Below are 21,049 nucleotides of genomic sequence, written 5' to 3'. Positions count from 1 at the left end.
GGAGAGCGGAGTGGCAGTGCGCATGCGCAGCTGGGCGGGGGGGGAGCGCAGCGGGAGGGAGTGTATCCCGGCGCGCTCTGCGCGCGCGCAAAGCCCGCTGGGAGTTGTAGTCCCTAGCGTGATAGGCCTCCCGCGGCCAACCGGGAACTACGAATCCCGGCGTGCCCCGCGCGGCGCCCGGATATCCGGCGGGAGGAGGGTGGGAGGGGGCGGAGCGGTGCTGTGGCGGCGGCGGGGGGGGGAACGGGACCGTCATGGTGAGAAGCCGAAAGGGGGGGGGGGGGGGCAGGGGGGGTACGGGTCGAGGCCTGGTGGGGAGGCCTTGGAGGGGGGTATTGGGGTGTCCCGCGGGCTGGGGGGGCGTCCATAGTGTGGGCCCCTATAGTGTCCCTATAGGGAGTGATTTGGGGGGGACACCTTCAGCCCCCCCCCTCGGGGCAGAGCAGCTCGGGGGGGGTCCGTAGGTCACCCCGTTATAGTGTCTCTATAGGGAGTGGTCTGGGGGGCGTATTGGAGCCCCCCCATGGGACAGGGCAGGTTGGGGGGGGCTCCTATAGGGCATCCCGTTATAGTGTCCCTATAGGGAGTGGCTTGGGGGGGGTATTGGAGCCCCCCCATGGGACGGGGCAGGTTGGGGGGGGCTCCTTTAGGGCACCCCGTTATAGTGTCCCTATAGGGAGTGGCTTGGGGGGGGTATTGGAGCCCCCCCATGGGACGGGGCAGGTTGGGGGGGGCTCCTTTAGGGCACCCCGTTATAGTGTCCCTATAGGGAGTGGCTTGGGGGGGGTATTGGAGCCCCCCCATGGGACGGGGCAGGTTGGGGGGGGCTCCTTTAGGGCACCCCGTTATAGTGTCCCTATAGGGAGTGGCTTGGGGGGGGGGTATTGGAGCCCCCCCATGGGATGGGGCAGGTTGGGGGGGCTCCTATAGGTCACCCCGTTATAGTGTCCCTATGGGAAGGGCTGTTGGGGTGCCCTATGGGATGGGGCAGTGGGGGGGTGGCATAGTGTACCCTATTATAGCGATCCTATAGGGGGTGCTTGGGGGGGGGGGGGGGGCAGCAGAGTGCCCCATGGGGCAGAGCAGTTGGGGGCCTTTACAGGGTCCCTATGGGGGGACGACACAAAATACCCTCAAAGAAAGGGGATGGGGGGAGAGTGATACCCCATTTTGCCCCCCTGACGCCCTATTTTGCCCCCTCAACCCTCCATTTTGCTCCCCCGACACCCCGTTTTGCCCCCCTGACGCCCCATTTCCCCCCCCCTCCCCGGTGCAGATCCGCTTCATCCTCATCCAGAACCGGGCGGGCAAGACCCGCCTGGCCAAGTGGTACATGCAGTTCGACGATGACGAAAAGCAGAAGCTGATCGAGGAGGTCCATGCCGTCGTCACCGTCCGTGACGCCAAACACACCAATTTTGTGGAGGTAACAACCCCCAAACGCTCCAATTTCACCCCAAATTCCGCCCTCCCCCCTTCCCCTTTTGGGTTGGTTTTCCTCCCTCCCCTATCCAGGAGGTGAATCCGGAGCTCCAGGATCAGCCTCGAGCCTGAGCGCTGTGGGTTACCAGAGCGTGTGGCCATGCTCAGCTGCATCCTGCTTCTCCCAGTTCCCTTTTTTTTTTTTATTTATTTTTTTTTTTTTTCCTAATGTTTCCCTCCTCCTTTCCTCCCAGTTCCGTAACTTCAAGATCATCTACCGGCGCTACGCGGGGCTTTACTTCTGCATCTGTGTGGACGTCACCGACAACAACCTGGCTTACCTCGAAGCCATCCACAACTTCGTGGAGGTGAGATAACCCTTCCCCCCTCCCCCCCCCCCCACTCGTTTTTAATTACTGCGGCTGCGCTAACGAACCTTCTCCCTCTCCTTTTCCTTCCTTATCGCGTGGCTGCATCCTGCCCGTTCCTCCCCCAGGTCCTCAATGAGTATTTCCACAACGTCTGCGAGCTCGATTTGGTCTTCAACTTCTACAAGGTGAGGAAAAGGGGAGCCGGGGGGGGGTCTCCTCTTGCCCTGGGGAGGGGGGATTTTAGGGGAGCCCCCCAAACCCCCCCCCTGACGCCTCTGGGGCTCGGCCGCAGGTCTACACGGTGGTGGACGAGATGTTCTTGGCCGGGGAGATCCGGGAGACGAGCCAGACCAAAGTGCTTAAGCAGCTCCTGATGCTGCAGTCGTTGGAGTGAACCGGGACCAAACCCCCCCCTCCAAAAAAAAAAAAAAACCCGCAGCCTTCCTCCCCCTCCTCTTCCTCAGCCCCCACCCCCCCCGGTGGGGGTGGCGCGGGGCTCTTGGTGTCGTTTGTGTCCCTTTCCTCCCTGTCCCCCGTCTTCATCGTGTTGTGAATAAAGGTGGCTGTGATGTGCCGGAGCCCCCCGCGCCCGGCGGGGGAGGGAGATCTGCCTCCGCTTCAGCACAAAATTGGGGGGGGGAGGCACAAGGTGGCCCCCCCACAGTGGGGTAGGGGGCTCGGCTGGGCCAGCGTGGGGCCGGGGGTCACTGTCCCCTCTTCCCGCTCCTCTACTTCTGTTTGTGACCCTCTCCCTGCAGGGGGGGGGTGGCCGGGGGGACATTTGGGGTGGCCGGGAGACCCCACTGGTGGCTGGGGGGGCTCCAGCGGTGGCCCAGAGGACTTTGGGAGTGGCTGGGGGGCACCCCAGGGTGGTGGGGATAGGTAGGGTGACAGAGGGACACCCCCCCCCAGGATTGCTGGGAGAACCCTGGGGTTAACTGGGAACTCCTGGGGACTCCGGGGGTGGTGGGGGACAGGTAGGGTGGCAGAGGGACCCCCCGGGAATGGGTCGGGGGGGACACCCCTGGGGTTAACTGGGGACTCCTGGGGACCCCCAGGGTGGCCAAGGACAGGTAGGGTGACAGAAGGACACCCCCCCCCCCAGGGCATGGGTCAGGGGGACCCCAGGATTGCTGGGGAACCCCTGGGGTTAACTGGGAACTCCTGGGGACCCTCGGGGTGGCTGGGGACAGGTAGGGTGACAGAGGGACCCCCCCCAGGATGGATGGGGGACCCTTGGGGTTAACTGGGAACTCCTGGGGACCCTCGGGGTAGTGGGGGACAGGTAGGGTGACAGAGGGACCCCCGGGGTGGATGGGGGACCCCGGGGGTTAAGTGGGGACCCTGAGGGTGGCCAGGAGTGGCCCACAGCGACACCTCCCCCCCCCAGGATGGATTGGGGACCCCGGGGGTGGCCCAGGTGGCAGAAGGACCCCCAGAGTGGATGGGGGACACCGGGGGTGGCCCGGAGAGACCCCCCCTGGATGGATTGGGGACCCTGGGAGTGCCCCAGGTAACAGAATGACCCCCAGGGTGGATGGGGGACACCAGGGGTGGCCCGGAGAGACCCCCCCTGGATGGATTGGGGACCCTGGGAGTGGCCCAGGTGACAGAAGGACCCCCAGGGTGGATGCGGGATCCAGGGGGTGGCCCGGAGAGACCCCCCCTGGATGGATTGGGGACCCCGGGGGTGGCCCAGGTGACAGAAGGACCCCCAGGGAACCCCGTGGGTGTCACACGGGGGGGAGGACACACACGCTTTGGCACAAAGCAGCTCCGGGGGTGTCACAGGAGGGTTTATTGTCACCGGAGGGGGGGGTGGGACCCCCCCCATCAATCCTGCCCCAGCCGCTTGACGGCGGGGTTGGGGTACTCGGGGTTCTCGATGGCTCCCGGCCCGAACTTCAGCTCGAGGAAGGCGCGGGCGTTGTTGGGCGCCATGGCGGTGAAGCCGGCGAAGGGCATGGGCACGCGGGGACGGAGGAAACTTTCGGGGAACTCCACGTCCTGGGGGTGCCCCAACCACGTGTCTTTGGTCATCACCCCCCCGCGGGGGTAAAACGGCCACAGGTCCACGTGTAACCGGTTGCTCCGACTGTAGTGGACGCGGTAAAAGTCTCCCTCCGTCGCCTTCTCCCAAAGGAAACCCTCGGCGTCCTCCACCGGCTCCCCCGCCGCCGCCGCCGCCAACCACCGGCACTTCCCCACGTCCTCCCGATAAATTCCCAAATCCACGTCGTAATCCCAAGGGATGATGTCCCCGAGGCGGGCGGCTCCCAGTAACGACCCCCCTTCTAACCAGTACCGCACGCCGGCGGCCTCCAGCACGGCGGTTACGTGCCGGGCGGTTTCCCGTAGAGCCCGGAGGCAGCACGGGGGGGTCCAGCGCCCGGCGAGGAGGTACTGGGGGGTGCGGGCGTGCACCGTGCCGAAACACCGCGCCGTCTCCTTGCCGCAGCCGTACCAGCGTTCCCGCCCATCCGCCAACACCTCCAGTTTGATGCCGAGATCACGCATCAACCGGCGCCGCCGGGTTTCCGCCAGATTTTCGGCTTTCCACTGACCGTGCGGGGAAACTGGGGGTCGGCGAGCCGCCGGGAACGCCGCCGGCATCACCCGTAACCCCCAACCCCGGAACGCCGCTTGGACGAAGATGGCGGTGGGCACCGGTCGCGCCAAAGGGAAAGGGAGAGCGAAGAGGTCGCGGGTGCGGAGCAGCAGCACCGCTGTCCCCTCCACCGCCCGGCAAACCCCCGGCGCGCCGGTGCCGTACCGCGCCGTCCACTCCCGCGGTTCCAACCGCAGCTCCAGGCACCGCAGCGGCACCGATCCCACCGGCGCCGCCACCAACCGGGTGTCACCGGCGCCTTCTTCCAACGCATCCCGCATACGTTCCAACAGCCCGGGGACGGCGCGGGTGCCGTCGGGGACCAACGCCACGTGGCGGGTGCGGACGTGGAGCTCAGGATGCGCCAGCGGCGGGGGCCGGTCGGCGGCGGGACGCAACGGGAGCAGACCCACCTCCGCCGGTAACGGTACCGGTGGGTACGGCGCCGTTTCGGCAACCACCAACACCGGGACGGGTAAAGAGGCGAAGGATCGCGCCGTCCCCGCCAGATCGTTCTCGAAGTCTTCGAAGTCCCGGAGGAGGACGGTGACGCCGGGGACGCCGCGGGGGGGGCGGCAGGAGGGCGGCGACCCCCCCGGTCCCCGCCAGGCGCAGTAGAGGAGGAGGAGGTTGAGGCCGATGGCTCCCGCCAAAGCGGCCTGGCACGGCGTCACCCGCATGCCGGGGCTTGCGGGGGGGTGGGGGTGGGGGGGGCTCCCTCTTAATTAGCCCCCTTCGATAATTAATTAATGATGCCCTCTTTCCCCCCCCAAGCCGGGTCCTACCAGTGCTGCCACACGTGTCATGAGCGGGGCGGTCTCAGCAGGGGCTCGGCGGCGGCGCTGGGGCGGGGGGGGGGGGGGAAAGAGGCGTTAATGAGAGGGGCTCGTTAATGAGGGGGGCTCGTTAATGAGGGATTGCGTTAACTAAGGGGCACATTACCAAAGGGACCGATTAACGAGGGGACTCGTTAATGGGGAGAGCCATTAATGAACCCCCATCAGGACATGCCCCCCCCCCCCCAAGCTGAGCCCAGAGTGATGGAGGATGTGTTGCCGTGGCAACGCCATCCCCCAGTTGCTATAGCAACGCTATAGGGAGCTGGGGGGGGGGGAGGGCTGCAGGCATCGCTGGGCACGTGGTGCTGTGGGCACCTATAGGTGCTGCACCTACAGAGGGGACGGGTGCCTATAGACACCCACAGGGGCCGTGGGTGGCCCCGCGTACGCCCGGATATATGCACCTGCCCTTATAGATGTGTGTACGTGGGTCTATATGTGCACCTCTACGCGCATCCACGTGCTTATATACCCCTATATATGTGCACCAAAGTGCTGCCGGGCCTATACGTGCCTATATATCAGTGTATAGGGCCCTACGTGCTGCAACACCCCCCCTGAGCACCCCCTATATAGGTCCCCCTGTCCCCTATAGCTCCTATACCCCCATCCCCTATGCCCCTATACTCCCATACCCCCCCCACCCTGTGTCCCCCCCATCCCCTATAGCCCCTATACCCCCATACCCCCCCACCCCATGTCCCCCCATCCCCTATACCCTCATCCCCTATACCTGCCATACCCCCCCCACCCCGTGTCCCCTGTCCCCTATAGCCCCTATACCCCCTATATCCCCTGTACCCCCCATACCCCCACCCTGTGTCCCCCCTTCCCCTGTAGCCCCTATACCCCCTACGCACGTCCCCTATAGCCCCCATCCCCTATGCCCCTATACCCCCCATACCCTCCCGTGTCCCTCTGTCCCCTATAGGCCCTATACCTCCCATCCCCCCCCACCCCGTGTCCCCCCTGTCCCCTATAGCCCCTGTACCCCCCTACCCTATAGCCCCCATCCCCTATACCCCCCATACCCCCCACCCTGTTTCTCCCTGTCCCCTATAGCCCCTATACCCCCTACACCCCATACCCCCCACCCCGTGTCTCCCTGTCCCCTATAGCCCCCTACACCCCACTACCCCATCCCCTATAGCCCCTATACCCCCCTACCCCCATCCCCTATAGCCCACATCCCCTATAGACCCTATACCCCCCCACCCCGTGTCCCCCTGTCCCCTATAGCCCCTATACCCCCCTACACCCCGCTACCCCATCCCCTATACCCCCCATCCCCTATAGCCCCTATACCCCCTACCCCCATCCCCTATAGCCCCTATATCCCCTACCACCATTTCCTATAGCCCCGTGTCCCCCTGTCCCCTATAGTCCCTATATGCCCCTACCCCGTCCCCTATAGCCCCTATACCCCCCATACCCACTCACCCAGTGTCCCCCATCCCCTATAGCCCCTATACCCCCCACCCCGTCCCCTATAGCCCCTATACCCCCCATATCCCCTCACCCAGTGTCCCCCATCCCCTATAGCCCCTATACCCCCCACCCCGTCCCCTATAGCCCCTATACCCCCCATACCCCCTCACCCAGTGTCCCCCATCCCCTATAGCCCCTATACCCCCCACCCCGTCCCCTATAGCCCCTATACCCCCCATACCCACTCACCCAGTGTCCCCCATCCCCTATAGCCCCTATACCCCCCACCCCGTCCCCTATAGCCCCTATACCCCCCATACCCACTCACCCAGTGTCCCCCATCCCCTATAGCCCCTATACCCCCCACCCCGTCCCCTATAGCCCCTATACCCCCCATATCCCCTCACCCAGTGTCCCCCATCCCCTATAGCCCCTATACCCCCCACCCCGTCCCCTATAGCCCCTATACCCCCCATACCCACTCACCCAGTGTCCCCCCATCCCCTATAGCCCCTATACCCCCCTACCCCGTCCCCTATAGCCCCTATACCCCCCATACCCCCTCACCCAGTGTCCCCCATCCCCTATAGCCCCTATACCCCCCACCCCGTCCCCTATAGCCCCTATACCCCCCATATCCCCTCACCCAGTGTCCCCCATCCCCTATAGCCCCTATACCCCCCACCCCGTCCCCTATAGCCCCTATACCCCCCATATCCCCTCACCCAGTGTCCCCCCGTCCCCTATAGCCCCCATACCCCGCCCGCCCGCCCGCGGGCGCCGTTGCCGTGGCAACGGCGGCCCAGCCCCGCCCCCCCGCTTCCGGCTCCCTTTTTGGCAGGAAGCGGCGACGCCGCCGACCCCACGGCTCCCTTTGTGGCAGCCGTGATGGCGGCGGAGCGGGCGGCGGCGGCGGCGGCGGCGGCTCGGGCCCAGCCGCCCCCCACCGGGGTTCCCCCCGGGCCCAGTCCCGGTCCGAGCCCCGAACCGGCGGGCCGCGGCGGGCTGAGCCTGCCCGGCATCCTACACTTCATCCAGCACGAGTGGGCGCGCTTCGAGGCCGAGAAGGGGCGCTGGGAGGCGGAGCGGGCCGAGCTCCAGGTACCGCCGCCGCTCCCGGGACACCCCCCCCCACCCCTCCGGTGACCCCCCCCTTCCTCCTCCTCACACACACACCCACATAACCCTCCCTCCGCCCCGCTGGGCCCTGCCGGGGGTTACCGGGGCCGCCGCCGCCGCCGCCATCTTGGGAGGAAATGGCCGCCGGGCGGCGGGAGCGGGGGGCGGGCACCGGCGGAACCGGGGCGGGGGAGCCGCGGCCGGGACCGGGAACCCCCGGCTCCGCTATCGGGGATCCCCAGGCTCGGGACCCCACAGCCTCGGTAGTGGTGAGCCCCCGGTACTGGGGACCGCCGGCTCCGGTATTGGGGAGCCAGGACCCCCCCAGGACCCCCGGTACTGGGGAACCCCCGGTATTGGGGACCCCCAGCCCTGATATTGGGGATCCCCAGGCTCGGGACCCCACAGCCTCGGTAGCGGTGAGCCCCCGGTACTGGGGACCGCCAGCTCCGGTATTGGGGAGCCAGGAGCCCCCCAGGACCCGCAGCCACAGTACTGGGGAACCCCCGGTACTGGGGAACCCCTGATATTGGGGACCCCCAGCCCTGATATTGGGGATCCCCAGGCTCGGGACCCCGCAGCCTCGGTAGCGGTGAGCCCCCGGTACTGGGGACCGCCGGCTCCGGTATTGGGGAGCCAGGAGCCCCCCAGGACCCCCAGCCTCAGTACTGGGGAACCCCTGGTACTGGGGAACCCCCGGTATTGGGGACCCCCAGCCCTGATATTGGGGATCCCCAGGCTCGGGACCCCACAGCCTCGGTAGCGGTGATCCCCCGGTACTGGGGACCCCCGGTTCTGGTATTGGGGAGCCAGGAGCCCCCCAGGACCCCCAGCCCCAGTACTGGGGATGCCCGGTATTGGGGACCCCCAGCCCTGATATTGGGGACCCCTGGGCCAAATAACGGGGTTGGGGTCACCCCACCTGGGAGCACCAGCTGCGTCCCCCCCCGTCACCAAGCCCCCGGCTGGTGACACTGCTCCTGGGGCCACCGCTGTCCCTGCTGGGGCCACCAGTGTTCCTTCTAAGCCTAGCACCGAGCTCTGGGGCCACCAGTGTCCCTCCGAAGACCAGAACCGAGCTCTGGGGCCACCGGTGTCCCTCCGAAGACCAGCACCAAGCTCTGGGGCCACCAGTATCACTGCTGGGGCCACCAGAGTCCCTCCTGAGGCCACTAGTGTCCCTTGCTGGACTAGCACTGAGCTCTGGCGCCACCAGTGTCACTGCCAGGGCCATCACAGAGCCTGGGAGTAGTGGCCCTGCTCCTGGGGCCACCAGTGTCCCTCGCAGGACTGTCACCAAGCTCTGGGGCCACCAGTGTCCCTCCTGGGGCTACTGGTGTCCCTCCCAAGACTAGCACCAAGCTCTGGGGCCACCAGTGTCCCTCCTGGGGCCACTAGTGTCCCTTGCTGGACTTGCACCCAGCTTTGGGGCCACCAGTGTCACTCCTGGGGCTGTCACCAATAGGGTTGGTGGCAATGTTCCTGGGGCCACCAGTGTCCCTCGTAAGACTAGCACCGAGCTCTGGGGCCACTGGTGTCCATCCTGGGGCCATCAGTGTCCCTCACGGGACTGTCACCAAGTTCTGGGGCCACCAGTGTCCCTTGCTGGACTTGCACCAAGTTCTGGGGCGACCAGTGTCACTGCCAGGGCCATCACAGAGCCTGGGAGTAGCGGCCCTCCTCCTGGGGCCACCAGTGCCACTCCTGGGGCCAGCAGTGTCGCTCAAAGAGCTGGGACGGAGCTCTGGGGCCACTGGTATCCCTCGGAGGGCTGTCACCAAGCCCCAAAGCCATCCATGTCACACCCAAGGCCATCTATGTCACACTCAGGTCCAGCCCTGCTGCCACCTCCTGTCCCAGTGCCTGCAGCCACGTGTCCCCATGCCACCAACCCTCCGTCCCCCCCACAACATGATGTCCCCGTGTGTGTGTGCGCTCTTTGGAGGGGGTGGCAGTGGTTGGGGGGGGGGGGGGGGGGGTTGTCCTTTGTCACCGTGTCCCCGCAGGCGCAGGTGGCCTTCCTGCAGGGCGAGCGCAAGGGGCAGGAGAACCTCAAGACGGACCTGGTGCGACGCATCAAAATGTTGGAATACGCCCTCAAACAGGAGAGGTGAGTGACACCCCCGAAATTCAGTCCTACTGTGGGGGGGGGGACACGGACGGACGGACAGACAGACGGACGGGACACCACTGACACATTCCCCCCCCCCAATCATTTTGAGGGGCCGCTGTCACCTCTGGGGGTGTCACCTCCAGGTCTAAATACCACAAGCTGAAATTCGGCACCGAGTTGACGCCGGGGGAGAAGAAAGCGGAGGGGACGGAACCGGGTGAGTGTCACCCGTCCCTCGGGGGGGTGTGGGGGTGACATTGGGGTGGGGGAGTGGGGTGCCTGACACACCCCCCCCCCGTGTGTGTGTCCCCTGGCAGTGTCCAACGGCCCCGCGGAGGTGACAACGCTGGAGGGTGGCCCGCTGGCCTGGAAGGAGGGACGGCAGCTGCTGCGGCAGTGAGTTGGGGGGGTTTGGGGGGGGGGGGGGGGGAGGTTTGGGGTGCGCTGAGCACCCCCTGTTTGTCCCCATGTCCCCCGTCCCCCCTCGGCAGGTACCTGGAGGAAGTGGGGTACAGTGACACCATCCTGGACATGAGGTCACGCCGCGTCCGCTCGCTTCTGGGCCGGGTTGGCGCCCCCCCACCGGCCCCCCCGGCCCCCGGTAGCCCTCCGCCCGTCGATTCCCTTTTGGTGCGACGCATCGAAGAGCAGATCCAGAGGTGACAACTCCCTACCTCCCCCCCCAAAAAAAAATTTTGGGGGTTGGGGAGGGATCTTTTAAAAGCCACCCCCACCCCCGGCCAAGGGGACACCTTCCGGCTCACTCTGTGCCCCAAAGGTGACATTGAAAGTCCTCCAAGGGGTCACCCGTAGCTTCTCCGGCCCACCTCCATCCCACCCCCCTCCTCCTGAAGAGTTTGTCCCCAATATCTCATTGAGATGTCCCCTTGTCCTGTTGAGTTTCTCACCCCCCACCCCACCCCACCCCGAGGTCCGTTTTGGGGACGCCAGCCCGGATTTGTCCTTGGGACGCTGTCACCCACACGTAGGACCTCGCGCTTGGCCTGGTTGAACCTCATGAGGTTCTCCAGCCTCTCCCTGGTCCCTCTGGGTGACATCCCGTGTGTCCCCCCCGCAGTGCCAACTGGCCGAGGGCGCCCTCCATCCCACCGCACGGCGCTGGTCCCAGTATGACCCCCTGAGGGACACCACTCCTCACCGATGTCCCACCTGGACACGGGACCGTTGACACCCCCCCACCCCACCTCCCCCCCCCGCAGATGCCACCATCACGTTTTTCCTCACCCACCCAGTGCTCCCCAGTTTGAGGGGCGGGGGGGGGGGTGGTGGTGGTGTAGTTTTGGGGTGCTTTTTGGGGTTTGCTGCCCCAACTTCCGCCCGCAGGAATGCCGGGAAGGAGACGGAGGAACGGGGGGGCGGCGGGGGCCTGGAGAATGTCCCCTTCCCACCGGAGGACGAGGACAGTGATGAAGACGAGGACGCCGAGAGCCTCCCCCCCCACACCCAGCCCCAGCACAAGAAGCAGCGAGTCAAGGCAAGCGGCTCCCCCAAAATTGGGGGGGGGGGTTCCCCCAAACCCAGAGGTCCCCCAAACCTTTTGGGGGGGTGTCCCCTAAAACTGAGAGGGTCCCCCAAAGCTGGGGGTCCCCTAAACCTCGACATTCCCCGACATGGGGTGGTCCCTTCAGTCTGGTATCCCTCAAACCTGGGGGGGGGGGGTCCCCCAAACCTTGGGGGGGGTGTCCCCTAAAACTGAGAGGGCCCCCCCCCAATCTGGGGTGTCCCCTCCCAAGCCTGGGGGTCCCCTAAACCTCGACATCCCCCAAACCTGGGGTGGTCCCTTCAGTCTCGTATCCCCCAAAGCTAGGGGGGTTCCCCCAAACCCAGGGGTCCCCCAAACTTTAGGGGGTGTCCCCTAAAACTGAGAGGGCCCCCCCCAATCTGGGGTGTCCCCTTCCAAGCCTGGGGGTCCCCTAAACCTCGACATCCCCCAAACCTGGGGTGGTCCCTTCAGTCTCGTATCCCCCAAAGCTGGGGGGGTTCCCCCAAACCCAGGGGTCCCCCAAACTTTAGGGGGTGTCCCCTAAAACTGAGAGGGTCCCCCCCAAAGCTGGGGTGCCCCCTCCCAAGCCTGGGGGTCCCCTAAACCTCGACATCCCCCAAACCTGGGGTGGTCCCTTCAGTCTCGTATCCCTCAAACCTGGGGGGGGGTGTCCCCCAAACCTTGGGGGAGTCTCCCAAACCTGAGAGGGTATCCCCCAAACCGGGGGTGCCCCCCCCCAAACTTGGCATCCCCCAAACCTGGGGAGGGGGATATCTCCCAAACTTGGGAGTGGTCCCCTAAATCTGGTACCTCAGGGGTGTCCCTCAAACTTCAGGGGGGGGTCCCCCAAACCTAAGGTGACCCCAAGCCTGGCCATCCCTCAAACCAGCGGGAGGGAGGGGGGGAAATCCCCCAAACCCCGGGGGGGTCCCCAAAACCCTGAGGAGGGGTCCCCCAAACCCCAGAGGCTGCGTGAAGCCGCCTCTGTCCCCCCTGTTCCCACCGTCTTCTCTCCTGATTGTTTTGGGGGTCCCCCCCAAAACGGGTCGTGACCCCCTTTCCTGTGTCCATCGTCCCCCGTCCCCCCCCCCCCTCAGCTCACCCCCAAACCCCTCCTGCCCGAGGTGGAGGATGAAGATGACGATGAAGACTCGGAGGACGCCCTCAACGAATTCGACTTCTTGGGCTCCGGGGAGAACGGAGCCGGTCGGCACGCCGGGGAAGGCGGAGAGCTCGGTGAGCCGGGACCGGAGAGGAAAACAACGGATTTGGGGGGATCCCCCTGTCCGTCTGTCCCCTCCTCAACTTTGCCACCACCTCTCCTGACCGCCCCCCCTCCACCATGTCCCCACAGAGAGCCACCGGGGCCGGTTACGGGGGATTCTGGCCGACCTGCGGGATGTGGACGGGCTCCCACCGAAACCCACCGCCGCGGGGCCACCGCGGCCCCACGAAGGTACAATCCCCGGTGGGAGGGGTGTCCCTGTGTCCCCTGGGGACGTCCCCGTCCCCCAGGGCCACCCCCAGCAAGTCCCCCCCTCCGTAGGGTCTCTGGGCATCTCCTCCGACGTCTTCATCATGGACAGCATCGGCGGCGGTGCCGTCAGCCTGGGGGACCTGGCCGACCTGACTGTCACCAACGACAACGAGCTCAGCTGCGACGTGAGTCACCCCCCTTCCCCGTGTCCCCCTGGTGTCCCCAAATCTGCCCTGAGCGTCCCCAGGGCTCCGCTGTCCCCATGGTGTCCCCAAATCTGCCCTGAGCCTCCCCTGGGCTCTGTTGTCCCCCTGGTGTCCCCAAACCTGCCCTGAGTGTCCCCTGGGCTCTGTTGTCCCCAGATGTGGCTGTGAGGGTCCCCTGTGCTCCGCTGTCCCCCTGGTGTCCCCAAATGTGGCTTTGAGGGTCCCCTGTGCTCCGCTGTCCCCGTGGTGTCCCCAAATGTGGCTGTGAGGGTCCCCTGTGCTCCGCTGTCCCCATGGTGTCCCCAAACCTGCCCTGAGTGTCCCCTGGGCTCTGTTGTCCCCAAATGTGGCTGTGAGGGTCCCCGGTGCTCCGTTGTCCCCATATTGTCCCCAGATGTGGCTGTGAGGGTCCCCTGTGCTCCGCTGTCCCCATGGTGTCCCCAAATGTGGCTGTGAGTGTCCCCTGTGCTCCGCTGTCCCCATGGTGTCCCCAAACCTGCTCAGAGTGTTCCCTGGGCTCTGTTGTCCCCAAATGTGGCTGTGAGGGTCCCCGGTGCTCCGTTGTCCCCATATTGTCCCCAGATGTGGCTGTGAGGGTCCCCTGTGCTCTGCTGTCCCCATGGTGTCCCCAAACCTGCCCTGAGTGTCCCCTGGGCTTTGCTGTCCCCAAATGTGGCTGTGAGGGTCCCCTGTGCTCCACTGTCCCCATATTGTCCCCAAATGTGGCTGTGAGGGTCCCCTGTGCTCCGCTGTCCCCATAGTGTCCCCAAATGTGGCTGTGAGGGTCCCCTGTGCTCCGCTGTCCCCATATTGTCCCCAAATGTGGCTGTGAGCATCCCCTGTGCTCCACTGTCCCCGTGGTGTCCCCAAATGTGGCTGTGAGCATCCCCTGTGCTCCACTGTCCCCGTGGTGTCCCCAAATGTGGCTGTGAGCATCCCCTGTGCTCCACTGTTCCCATAGTGTCCCCAAGTGTGGCTGTGAGGGTCCCCTGTGCTCCGCTGTCCCCCTGGTGTCCCCAAATGTGGCTGTGAGGGTCCCCTGTGCTCCGCTGTCCCCCTGGTGTCCCCAAATGTGGCTGTGAGGGTCCCCTGTGCTCCGCTGTCCCCCTGGTGTCCCCAAATGTGGCTGTGAGGGTCCCCTGTGCTCCACTGTCCCCCTGGTGTCCCCAAATGTTTCTGTGAGGGTCCCCTGTGCTCCACTGTCCCCCTGGTGTCCCCAAATGTTTCTGTGAGGGTCCCCTGTGCTCCACTGTCCCCCTGGTGTCCCCAAGTGTGGCTGTGAGGGTCCCCTGTGCTCCGCTGTCCCCATATTGTCCCCAGGTGTGGCTGTGAGGGTCCCCTGTGTTCTGCTGTCCCCATGGTGTCCCCAAACCTGCCCTGAGTGTCCCCTGGGCTCTGTTGTCCCCAAATGTGGCTGTGAGGGTCCCTGGTGCTCCGTTGTCCCCATATTGTCCCCAGATGTGGCTGTGAGGGTCCCCTGTGCTCTGCTGTCCCCCTCGTGTCCCCAGATGTGGCTGTGAGCAACCCCAGTGCTCCACTGTCCCCATAGTGTCCCCAAGTGTGGCTGTGAGGGTCCCCTGTCCCCGTGGTGTCCCCAAATGTGGCTGTGAGGGTCCCCTGTGCTCCACTGTCCCCCTGGTGTCCCCAGATGTGGCTGTGAGGGTCCCCTGTGCTCCGCTGTCCCTGTGGTGTCCCCAAATGTGGCTGTGAGAGTCCCCTGTGCTCCGCTGTCCCCCTGGTGTCCCCAAATGTGGCTGTGAGGGTCCCCTGTGCTCTGCTGTCCCCCTGGTGTCCCCAAATGTGGCTGTGAGGGTCCCCTGTGCTCCACTGTCCCCCTGGTGTCCCCAAGTGTGGCTGTGAGGGTCCCCTGTGCTCCGCTGTCCCCCTGGTGTCCCCAAGTGTGGCTGTGAGGGTCCCCTGTGCTCCGCTGTCCCCATATTGTCCCCAGGTGTGGCTGTGAGGGTCCCCTGTGTTCTGCTGTCCCCATGGTGTCCCCAAATGTGGCTGTGAGGGTCCCCATGCTCTGCTGTCCCCATGGTGTCCCCAAATGTGGCTGTGAGGGTCCCCTGTGCTCCGCTGTCCCTGTGGTGTCCCCAAATGTGGCTGTGAGGGTCCCCTGTGCTCTGCTGTGCCCATGGTGTCCCCAAACCTGCCCTGAGTGTCCCCTGGGCTCTGTTGTCCCCAGATGTGGCTGTGAGGGTCCCCGGTACTCCATTGTCCCCATATTGTCCCCAGATGTGGCTGTGAGGGTCCCCTGTGCTCTGCTGCCCCCATGGTGTCCCCAAACGTCCCCTGGGTGTCCCCTGTGCTCTGCTGTCCCCATGGTCTCCCCAAACCTGCCCTGAGTGTTGCCTTGGCTTTGTTGTCCCCAGATGTGGCTGTGAGCGTCCCCTGTGCTCCACTGTCCCCCTGGTGTCCCCAAACCTGCCCTGAGTGTCCCCTGAGCTCCACAGTCCCCATCATGTCCCCGACCCCCCATGAACGTCCCCCCGGTCCCCATCACGTCCCTTTGGTCCCCTCCATCCTCTCCTCCCACCCTGACCACCGAAAGCCGCCTGCCACCAGCCCCAAACCGGGCCTGCGAGATGCCACCATCCCTTGACCCCTGTCCCTTGCCACCGCGTCCCCATGTGTCCCCGCAGCTCCCGGAGGGACGGGACGCCCTGAAGAAGACGTGGAGCCCCAAATTCACCCTCCGCAGCCACTACGACGCCGTGCGGGGTCTGGCATTCCACCCCGCCGAGGCCGCCCTCGTCACCGCCTCCGAGGACGGCACCCTCAAACTCTGGAACCTCCAGAAGCCCGTTGCCCCCAAAAAGTGGGTGCTGGGGGGTGACAAAGCGGTGGCAGGGACAGGGACATCCTCTCCGCACCGTCGTCACTCCCGTTTTTGTCCCCTTTCCAGGAACGCGGCGTTGGACGTGGAACCGGTGTACGCTTTCCGCGGGCACAGGTGAAGGACGGGGACAGCGGCGCTGCGTTCGGGGCCGTGGACCAGTCTGGGGGGAGCGGGTGGCTCTGGGGACACCCTGTCACCTCCTCCCTGTCCCCGCAGGGGTCCCGTGCTCGCCGTCGCCATGGGTCGCGACAGCGCCCTGTGCTGCAGCGCCGGCGTGGACGCCCGAATCCGCCGCTGGCGCCTGCCCGACCTCGACATGGATCCCTACGACGGTTACGGTGGGTGTCCCCTTCCCAGACATGGGACAGGGGGTGACGCAGGTGACATCCGCACCCGCTGGTCCCCAACCCCGCGGCGTCACCCCTTTCGGTGGCGGCATCGCCGCGGCGTCCCCCTCTGCTGCCGTGCCACCCCCTTTGCTGCCGTGCCACCCCCTCTTGCTGCCATACCACCCCTCCGGCCGCGCTGTCCCCACCCCGAGGTGACATTTCCCGGTGTCCCCAGACCCCGGGGTGCTCAGCGGTGTCCTGGAGGGACACGGGGACGCCGTTTGGGGCCTGGCCTTCAACCCCGCCGGTGACCGCTTGGCCTCCTGCTCCGCCGACGGCACCGTCCGCATTTGGGACCCGCGACGCGAGGACGGCGCCTGCCTCAGCACCTACGACGCTCAGAGCGGTGAGCCGGGCAGGAGGGTGTCCCCTCGGCTTCGGGGACGTCCCCGCCATCCCCCTTGTCACCTTCTCTGTCCCTTCTTTCCTACAGAGTATGGCGTCCCCACTTCCGTCACCTTCTCGGCCACCCAACCCGGCCACGCCGTGACGGCTTTCCGGACGGGCGCCGCAGTGCTTTACGACGTGGAGGCGGCGCGACCCCTTTTGACGCTCGAGGTCCGACCGGGTGGCGGTGAGTGATCGGTGACGTGTCCCCTTTGTCACCGCTCGTGGTGTGTGTGTGTGTGTAGGGGGGGAGGGGGACAAACCCGATGTCCCCACGCAGGTGGCAGTCAGGTCAACCAAGTGGTGAGTCACCCCTCGCAGCCCCTCACCATCACCGCCAGCGATGACCGCAGCATCCGCTTCCTCGACAACCGGACAGGTTCGGAGCGGGAATGGGACTTCGTTAGCGCTAACGAAGCCGGGAGAGGGAGGGGGGAGGGTTGGGGACATCCCTGTCACCTCTTGTCACCTTCTTTTCCCCACCGCCAGGTAAAGTCGTCCACTCCATGGTGGCCCACTTGGATGCCGTCACCTGCCTGGCTGTCGACCCCAACGGCGTCTTCCTTATGTCCGGCAGTAAGTGTCCCCGTGTCCCTGTCCCCATGTCCCTGTCCCCATGTCCCTGTCCCCAACCCCTGTCCCAACTGTATCTCTGTCCCCAACCCTGTCCCTGTCCCCATGTCCCTGTCCCCAACCCCTGTCCCAACTGTATCTCTGTCCCCAACCCTGTCCCTGTCCCCATGTCCCTGTCCCCAACCCCTGTCCCAACTGTATCTCTGTCCCCAACCCTGTCCCTGTCCCCATGTCCCTGTCCCCAACCCCTGTCCCAACTGTATCTCTGTCCCTGTCCCTGTCCCTGTCCCCGTCCCTGTCCCTGTCCCCGTCCCTGTCCCTGTCCCCAACCCTGTCCCCGTCCCTGTCCCCATGTCCCTGTCCCCATGTCCCTGTCCCCATGTCCCTGTCCCCATGTCCCCGTCCCCAAGCTGGTCCCTGTCCCCTACATTGTCCTCATCCCAAACCCTGTCCCTGTCCCCTACCGTGTCCCTGTCCCCTACCATGTCCCTGTCCCCTACCGTGTCTCTGTCCCCGTGTCCCTGTCCCCGTGCCCTTGTCCCCAACCCTGTCCCCGTGTCCCTGTCCCCTACCATGTCCCCGTCCCCGTGCCCCTGTCCCCAACCGTGTCCTTGTCCCCAACCCTGTCCCTGTCCCTGTGCCCCTGTCCCCAACCCTGTCCCCGTCCCCATGCCCCTGTCCCCAACCCTGTCCCCGTGTCCCTGTCTGCAATCGTGTCCCTGTCTCCACCCCTGTCCCCAACCGTGTCCTTGTCCCCGTGTTCCTGTCCCCACCCCTGTCCTTGTCCCCATGTCCCTGTCTGCAATCATGTCCCTGTCCCCAACCATGTCCCCAACCATGTCCCCAACCTTGTCACTGTGTCCCTGTCCCCATGTCCCTGTCCCCAACCCTGTCCCTGTCCCTAACTATGTCCTCATCCCCAACCCTGTCCTCATCCCCAACCCTGTCCTCATCCCCAACCCTGTCCCTGTCCCCAACCCTGTCCCTGTCCCTAACTATGTCCTCATCCCCAACCCTGTCCTCATCCCCAACCCATGTCCCTGTCCCCAACCCTGTCCCTGTCCCTAACTATGTCCTCATCCCCAACCCTGTCCCTGTCCCCGTGTCTCTGTCCCCGTGTCCCTGTCCCCAAACCGTGCCCCTGTCCCCGTCCCCAGCCCTGTCCCCGTGCCCCTGTCCCCAACCGTGTCCTTGTCCCCAACCCTGTCCCCGTGTCCCTGTCTGCAATCGTGTCCCTGTCTCCACCCCTGTCCCTGTCCCCGTGTCCCTGTCTCCACCCCTGTCCTTGTCCCCGTGTCCCTGTCTGCAATCATGTCCCTGTCCCCAACCATGTCCCCAACCTTGTCACTGTGTCCCTGTCCCCATGTCCCTGTCCCCGTCCCTGTCCATGTCCCCAACCTGTCCCCCTGTCCCTGTCCATGTCCCCAACCTGTCCCCCTGTCCATGTCCCTGTCCCCAACCTGTCCCTGTGTCCCTGTCCCCAACCCTGTCCCTGTCCCCAACTATGTCCTCATCCCCACCCCTGTCCCTAAACCCTGTCCCTGTCCCCGTGTCCCTGTCCCCAACCCCCTCCCCCTCCTCCCTCCCGTACCATCCCACCGCTCATCCGTGCAACGAGAGCGCCGGGTCTCAGCGCTCCCCCCCACCCTCTCCGTGCCTGTCCGTCCCCGTCCCCCCCCCTCCGTCCCCACCCTGACGGGGGGAGGAGGTGACACGGGGGACCTCGTCCTGGCAGGTCACGACTGCTCCCTGCGCCTCTGGCACTTGGCGCACAAGACCTGCGTGCAGGAGCTGACGGCGCACCGCAAGAAGCACGAGGAGGCCGTCCACGCCGTCGCCTTCCACCCCACCCGCGCCCTCAGCGCCAGCGCCGGCGCCGACGCTCTCGCCAAGGTCTTCGTGTGACACCGTTGGCGGCGGGGAGGGGACCGGGGGAACGCGCGCGACACACCTGCCGTGACAAAAAAGGGGATTCGTCACCTTCCCCGGCCGAGGAGCTGAGCCCGGCGCCTCCCCGCAGCTCATGACACCTCCCGGGGCCGTCTCCCACCTTCTCCTTGGGGACACCCCCACCCAAAAACTGCCCCGGGGAACCCGGCGCGGGGCGGGGGGGACACGCAGGGGGGCACCGACGTGCTCCGTCTACCCCTCTGGGGGCACTTATGGGCTCTATATACCCCCCGGGGCAATTATGGGCTCTATATACCCCCCCGGGGCAATTATGGGCTCTGTGTGCCCCCTCTGAGGGTACTTACAGGCTCCATCGACGCCGGGGGGTACTTATGGGCCCTATAGACCTCCCCCGGGGGTACTTATGGGCTCTGTGTACCCCCCGGGGCAATTATGGGCTCTATATACCCCCCTGGGGCACTTATGGGCTCTATATACCCCCCCGGGGCAATTATGGGCTCTATATAACCCCCCTGGGGCAATTACGGGCTCTGTAAGTAGTACTTACAGGCTCCATCAACCCCGGGGGGTACTTATGGGCCCTATAGACCTCCCCCGGGGGCACTTATGGGCTCTATATACCCCCCGGGGCAATTATGGGCTCTATATAACCCCCCTGGGGCAATTACAGGCTCTATAAGTAGTACTTACAGGCTCCATCAACCCTGGGGGGTACTTATGGGCTCTATAGACCTCCCCGGGGGGCACTTATGGGCTCTGTGTACCCCCCGGGGCAATTATGGGCTCTATATACCCCCCCGGGGCACTTATGGGCTCTATATACCCCCCAGGGCAATTATGGGCTCTATATAACCCCCCTGGGGCAATTACGGGCTCTATAAGTAGTACTTACAGGCTCCATCAACCCCGGGGGGTACTTATGGGCCCTATAGACCTCCTCCGGGGGTACTTATGGGCTCTGTGTACTCCCCCCGGGGCAATTATGGGCTCTGTGTGCCCCCTCTGAGGGTACTTACAGGCTCCATCGACGCCGGGGGGTACTTATGGGCCCTATAGACCTCCCCCGGGGGTACTTATGGGCTCTGTGTACCCCCCTGGGGCAATTATGGTCTCTATATACACCCCCAGGGGCAGTTATGGGCCCTATATACCCCCACGGGGGTAGTTACAGGCTCTCCGTACCCCCCAGGGCAGTTATGGGTTCCATATATGCCCCCAGGGGCAGTTATGGGCTCTGAGTACCCCCCCGGGGGGCACTTATGGGCTCTATATACACCCCTGGGGGCAGTTATGAGCCCTATATACCCCCCCTAGGGGCAGTTAAAGCCTCTATGTGCCCCCCCCCCCCCTCCCCCGGGGCAGCTGTGGGCCTCGTCTCGTCCCTGGGGGGCCTCTCCATACCCCCAGGGGTAATTAAGGGCTCTGTGCCCCCCCCCGGGGCAGTTACCGGCTCAATCTATCCCCTGGGGGAGACACTACATACCCCCCGGGGGCAATTATGGGCCTTATCACCCCCCCCCCCATGCCCCCCCCCTCAAGGGGCAATTATGGACCTTACAGACCCCCCCGGGGCAGACTGGGGGCTCCATATACCCCCCCGGGGGGAAAGGGGGTGCCCATCCTCTGGGGGGGGGGGGGGGGGGGGGCACTACACCCCTCCCAGGGGCAATTCCAGCCTGAAGCCCCCCCCCCGGGGGGGGCCCCCCCTCAACACTACCCCCCCCCCCGTTGTATATTTGTACAGCTGTGATGCCGCCCCCCCCCCCCCCCCGCCCCTTTTGCCCCCCCCCGGGGGCTCATCACCGCCGTCTTATCACTGTGTGATAGTCCGAGCCCCCCCCCCCCCTTAACTGCCCCCCCCCC

The 21,049-nt window shown here is 65.5% G+C and overlaps 3 protein-coding genes across 3 annotated transcripts; 2 read left to right on the top strand and 1 right to left on the bottom strand.

Moving 5' to 3' along the window:
• Positions 1–219: 219 nt before the first annotated feature.
• Positions 220–2,371, top strand: AP2S1 (adaptor related protein complex 2 subunit sigma 1). The gene is made up of 5 exons (XM_082496782.1): positions 220–257; positions 1,277–1,426; positions 1,677–1,790; positions 1,919–1,978; positions 2,086–2,371. Exons 1-5 carry the CDS (start codon positions 255–257, stop codon positions 2,185–2,187), a joined length of 429 nt encoding a protein of 142 aa, XP_082352908.1. The 5' UTR covers positions 220–254; the 3' UTR covers positions 2,188–2,371.
• Positions 2,372–3,575: 1,204 nt separating this feature from the next.
• On the bottom strand, positions 3,576–5,160 carry FKRP (fukutin related protein). The gene has a single exon (XM_082496751.1). The coding sequence runs from the start codon at positions 5,079–5,081 to the stop codon at positions 3,627–3,629; it is 1,455 nt and encodes a 484-aa protein (XP_082352877.1). The 5' UTR covers positions 5,082–5,160; the 3' UTR covers positions 3,576–3,626.
• Positions 5,161–7,556: 2,396 nt separating this feature from the next.
• Positions 7,557–20,819, top strand: STRN4 (striatin 4; the record flags this gene model as incomplete). The annotated part of the gene is made up of 16 exons (XM_082496783.1): positions 7,557–7,769; positions 9,794–9,897; positions 10,044–10,117; positions 10,218–10,296; positions 10,392–10,559; positions 11,245–11,395; positions 12,502–12,640; positions 12,759–12,860; positions 12,951–13,066; positions 15,730–16,040; positions 16,143–16,264; positions 16,491–16,661; positions 16,749–16,889; positions 16,983–17,081; positions 17,192–17,278; positions 19,011–20,819. 16 exons carry the CDS (start codon positions 7,557–7,559, stop codon positions 19,178–19,180), a joined length of 2,247 nt encoding a protein of 748 aa, XP_082352909.1. The 3' UTR covers positions 19,181–20,819.
• Positions 20,820–21,049: the final 230 nt, after the last annotated feature.

The sequence above is a fragment of the Vanellus vanellus genome (assembly GCF_965231255.1).
Source record: "Vanellus vanellus genome assembly, chromosome: 31".
NCBI lineage: Eukaryota > Metazoa > Chordata > Aves > Charadriiformes > Charadriidae > Vanellus > Vanellus vanellus.
This window is presented reverse-complemented; position numbering and strand designations above follow the sequence as displayed.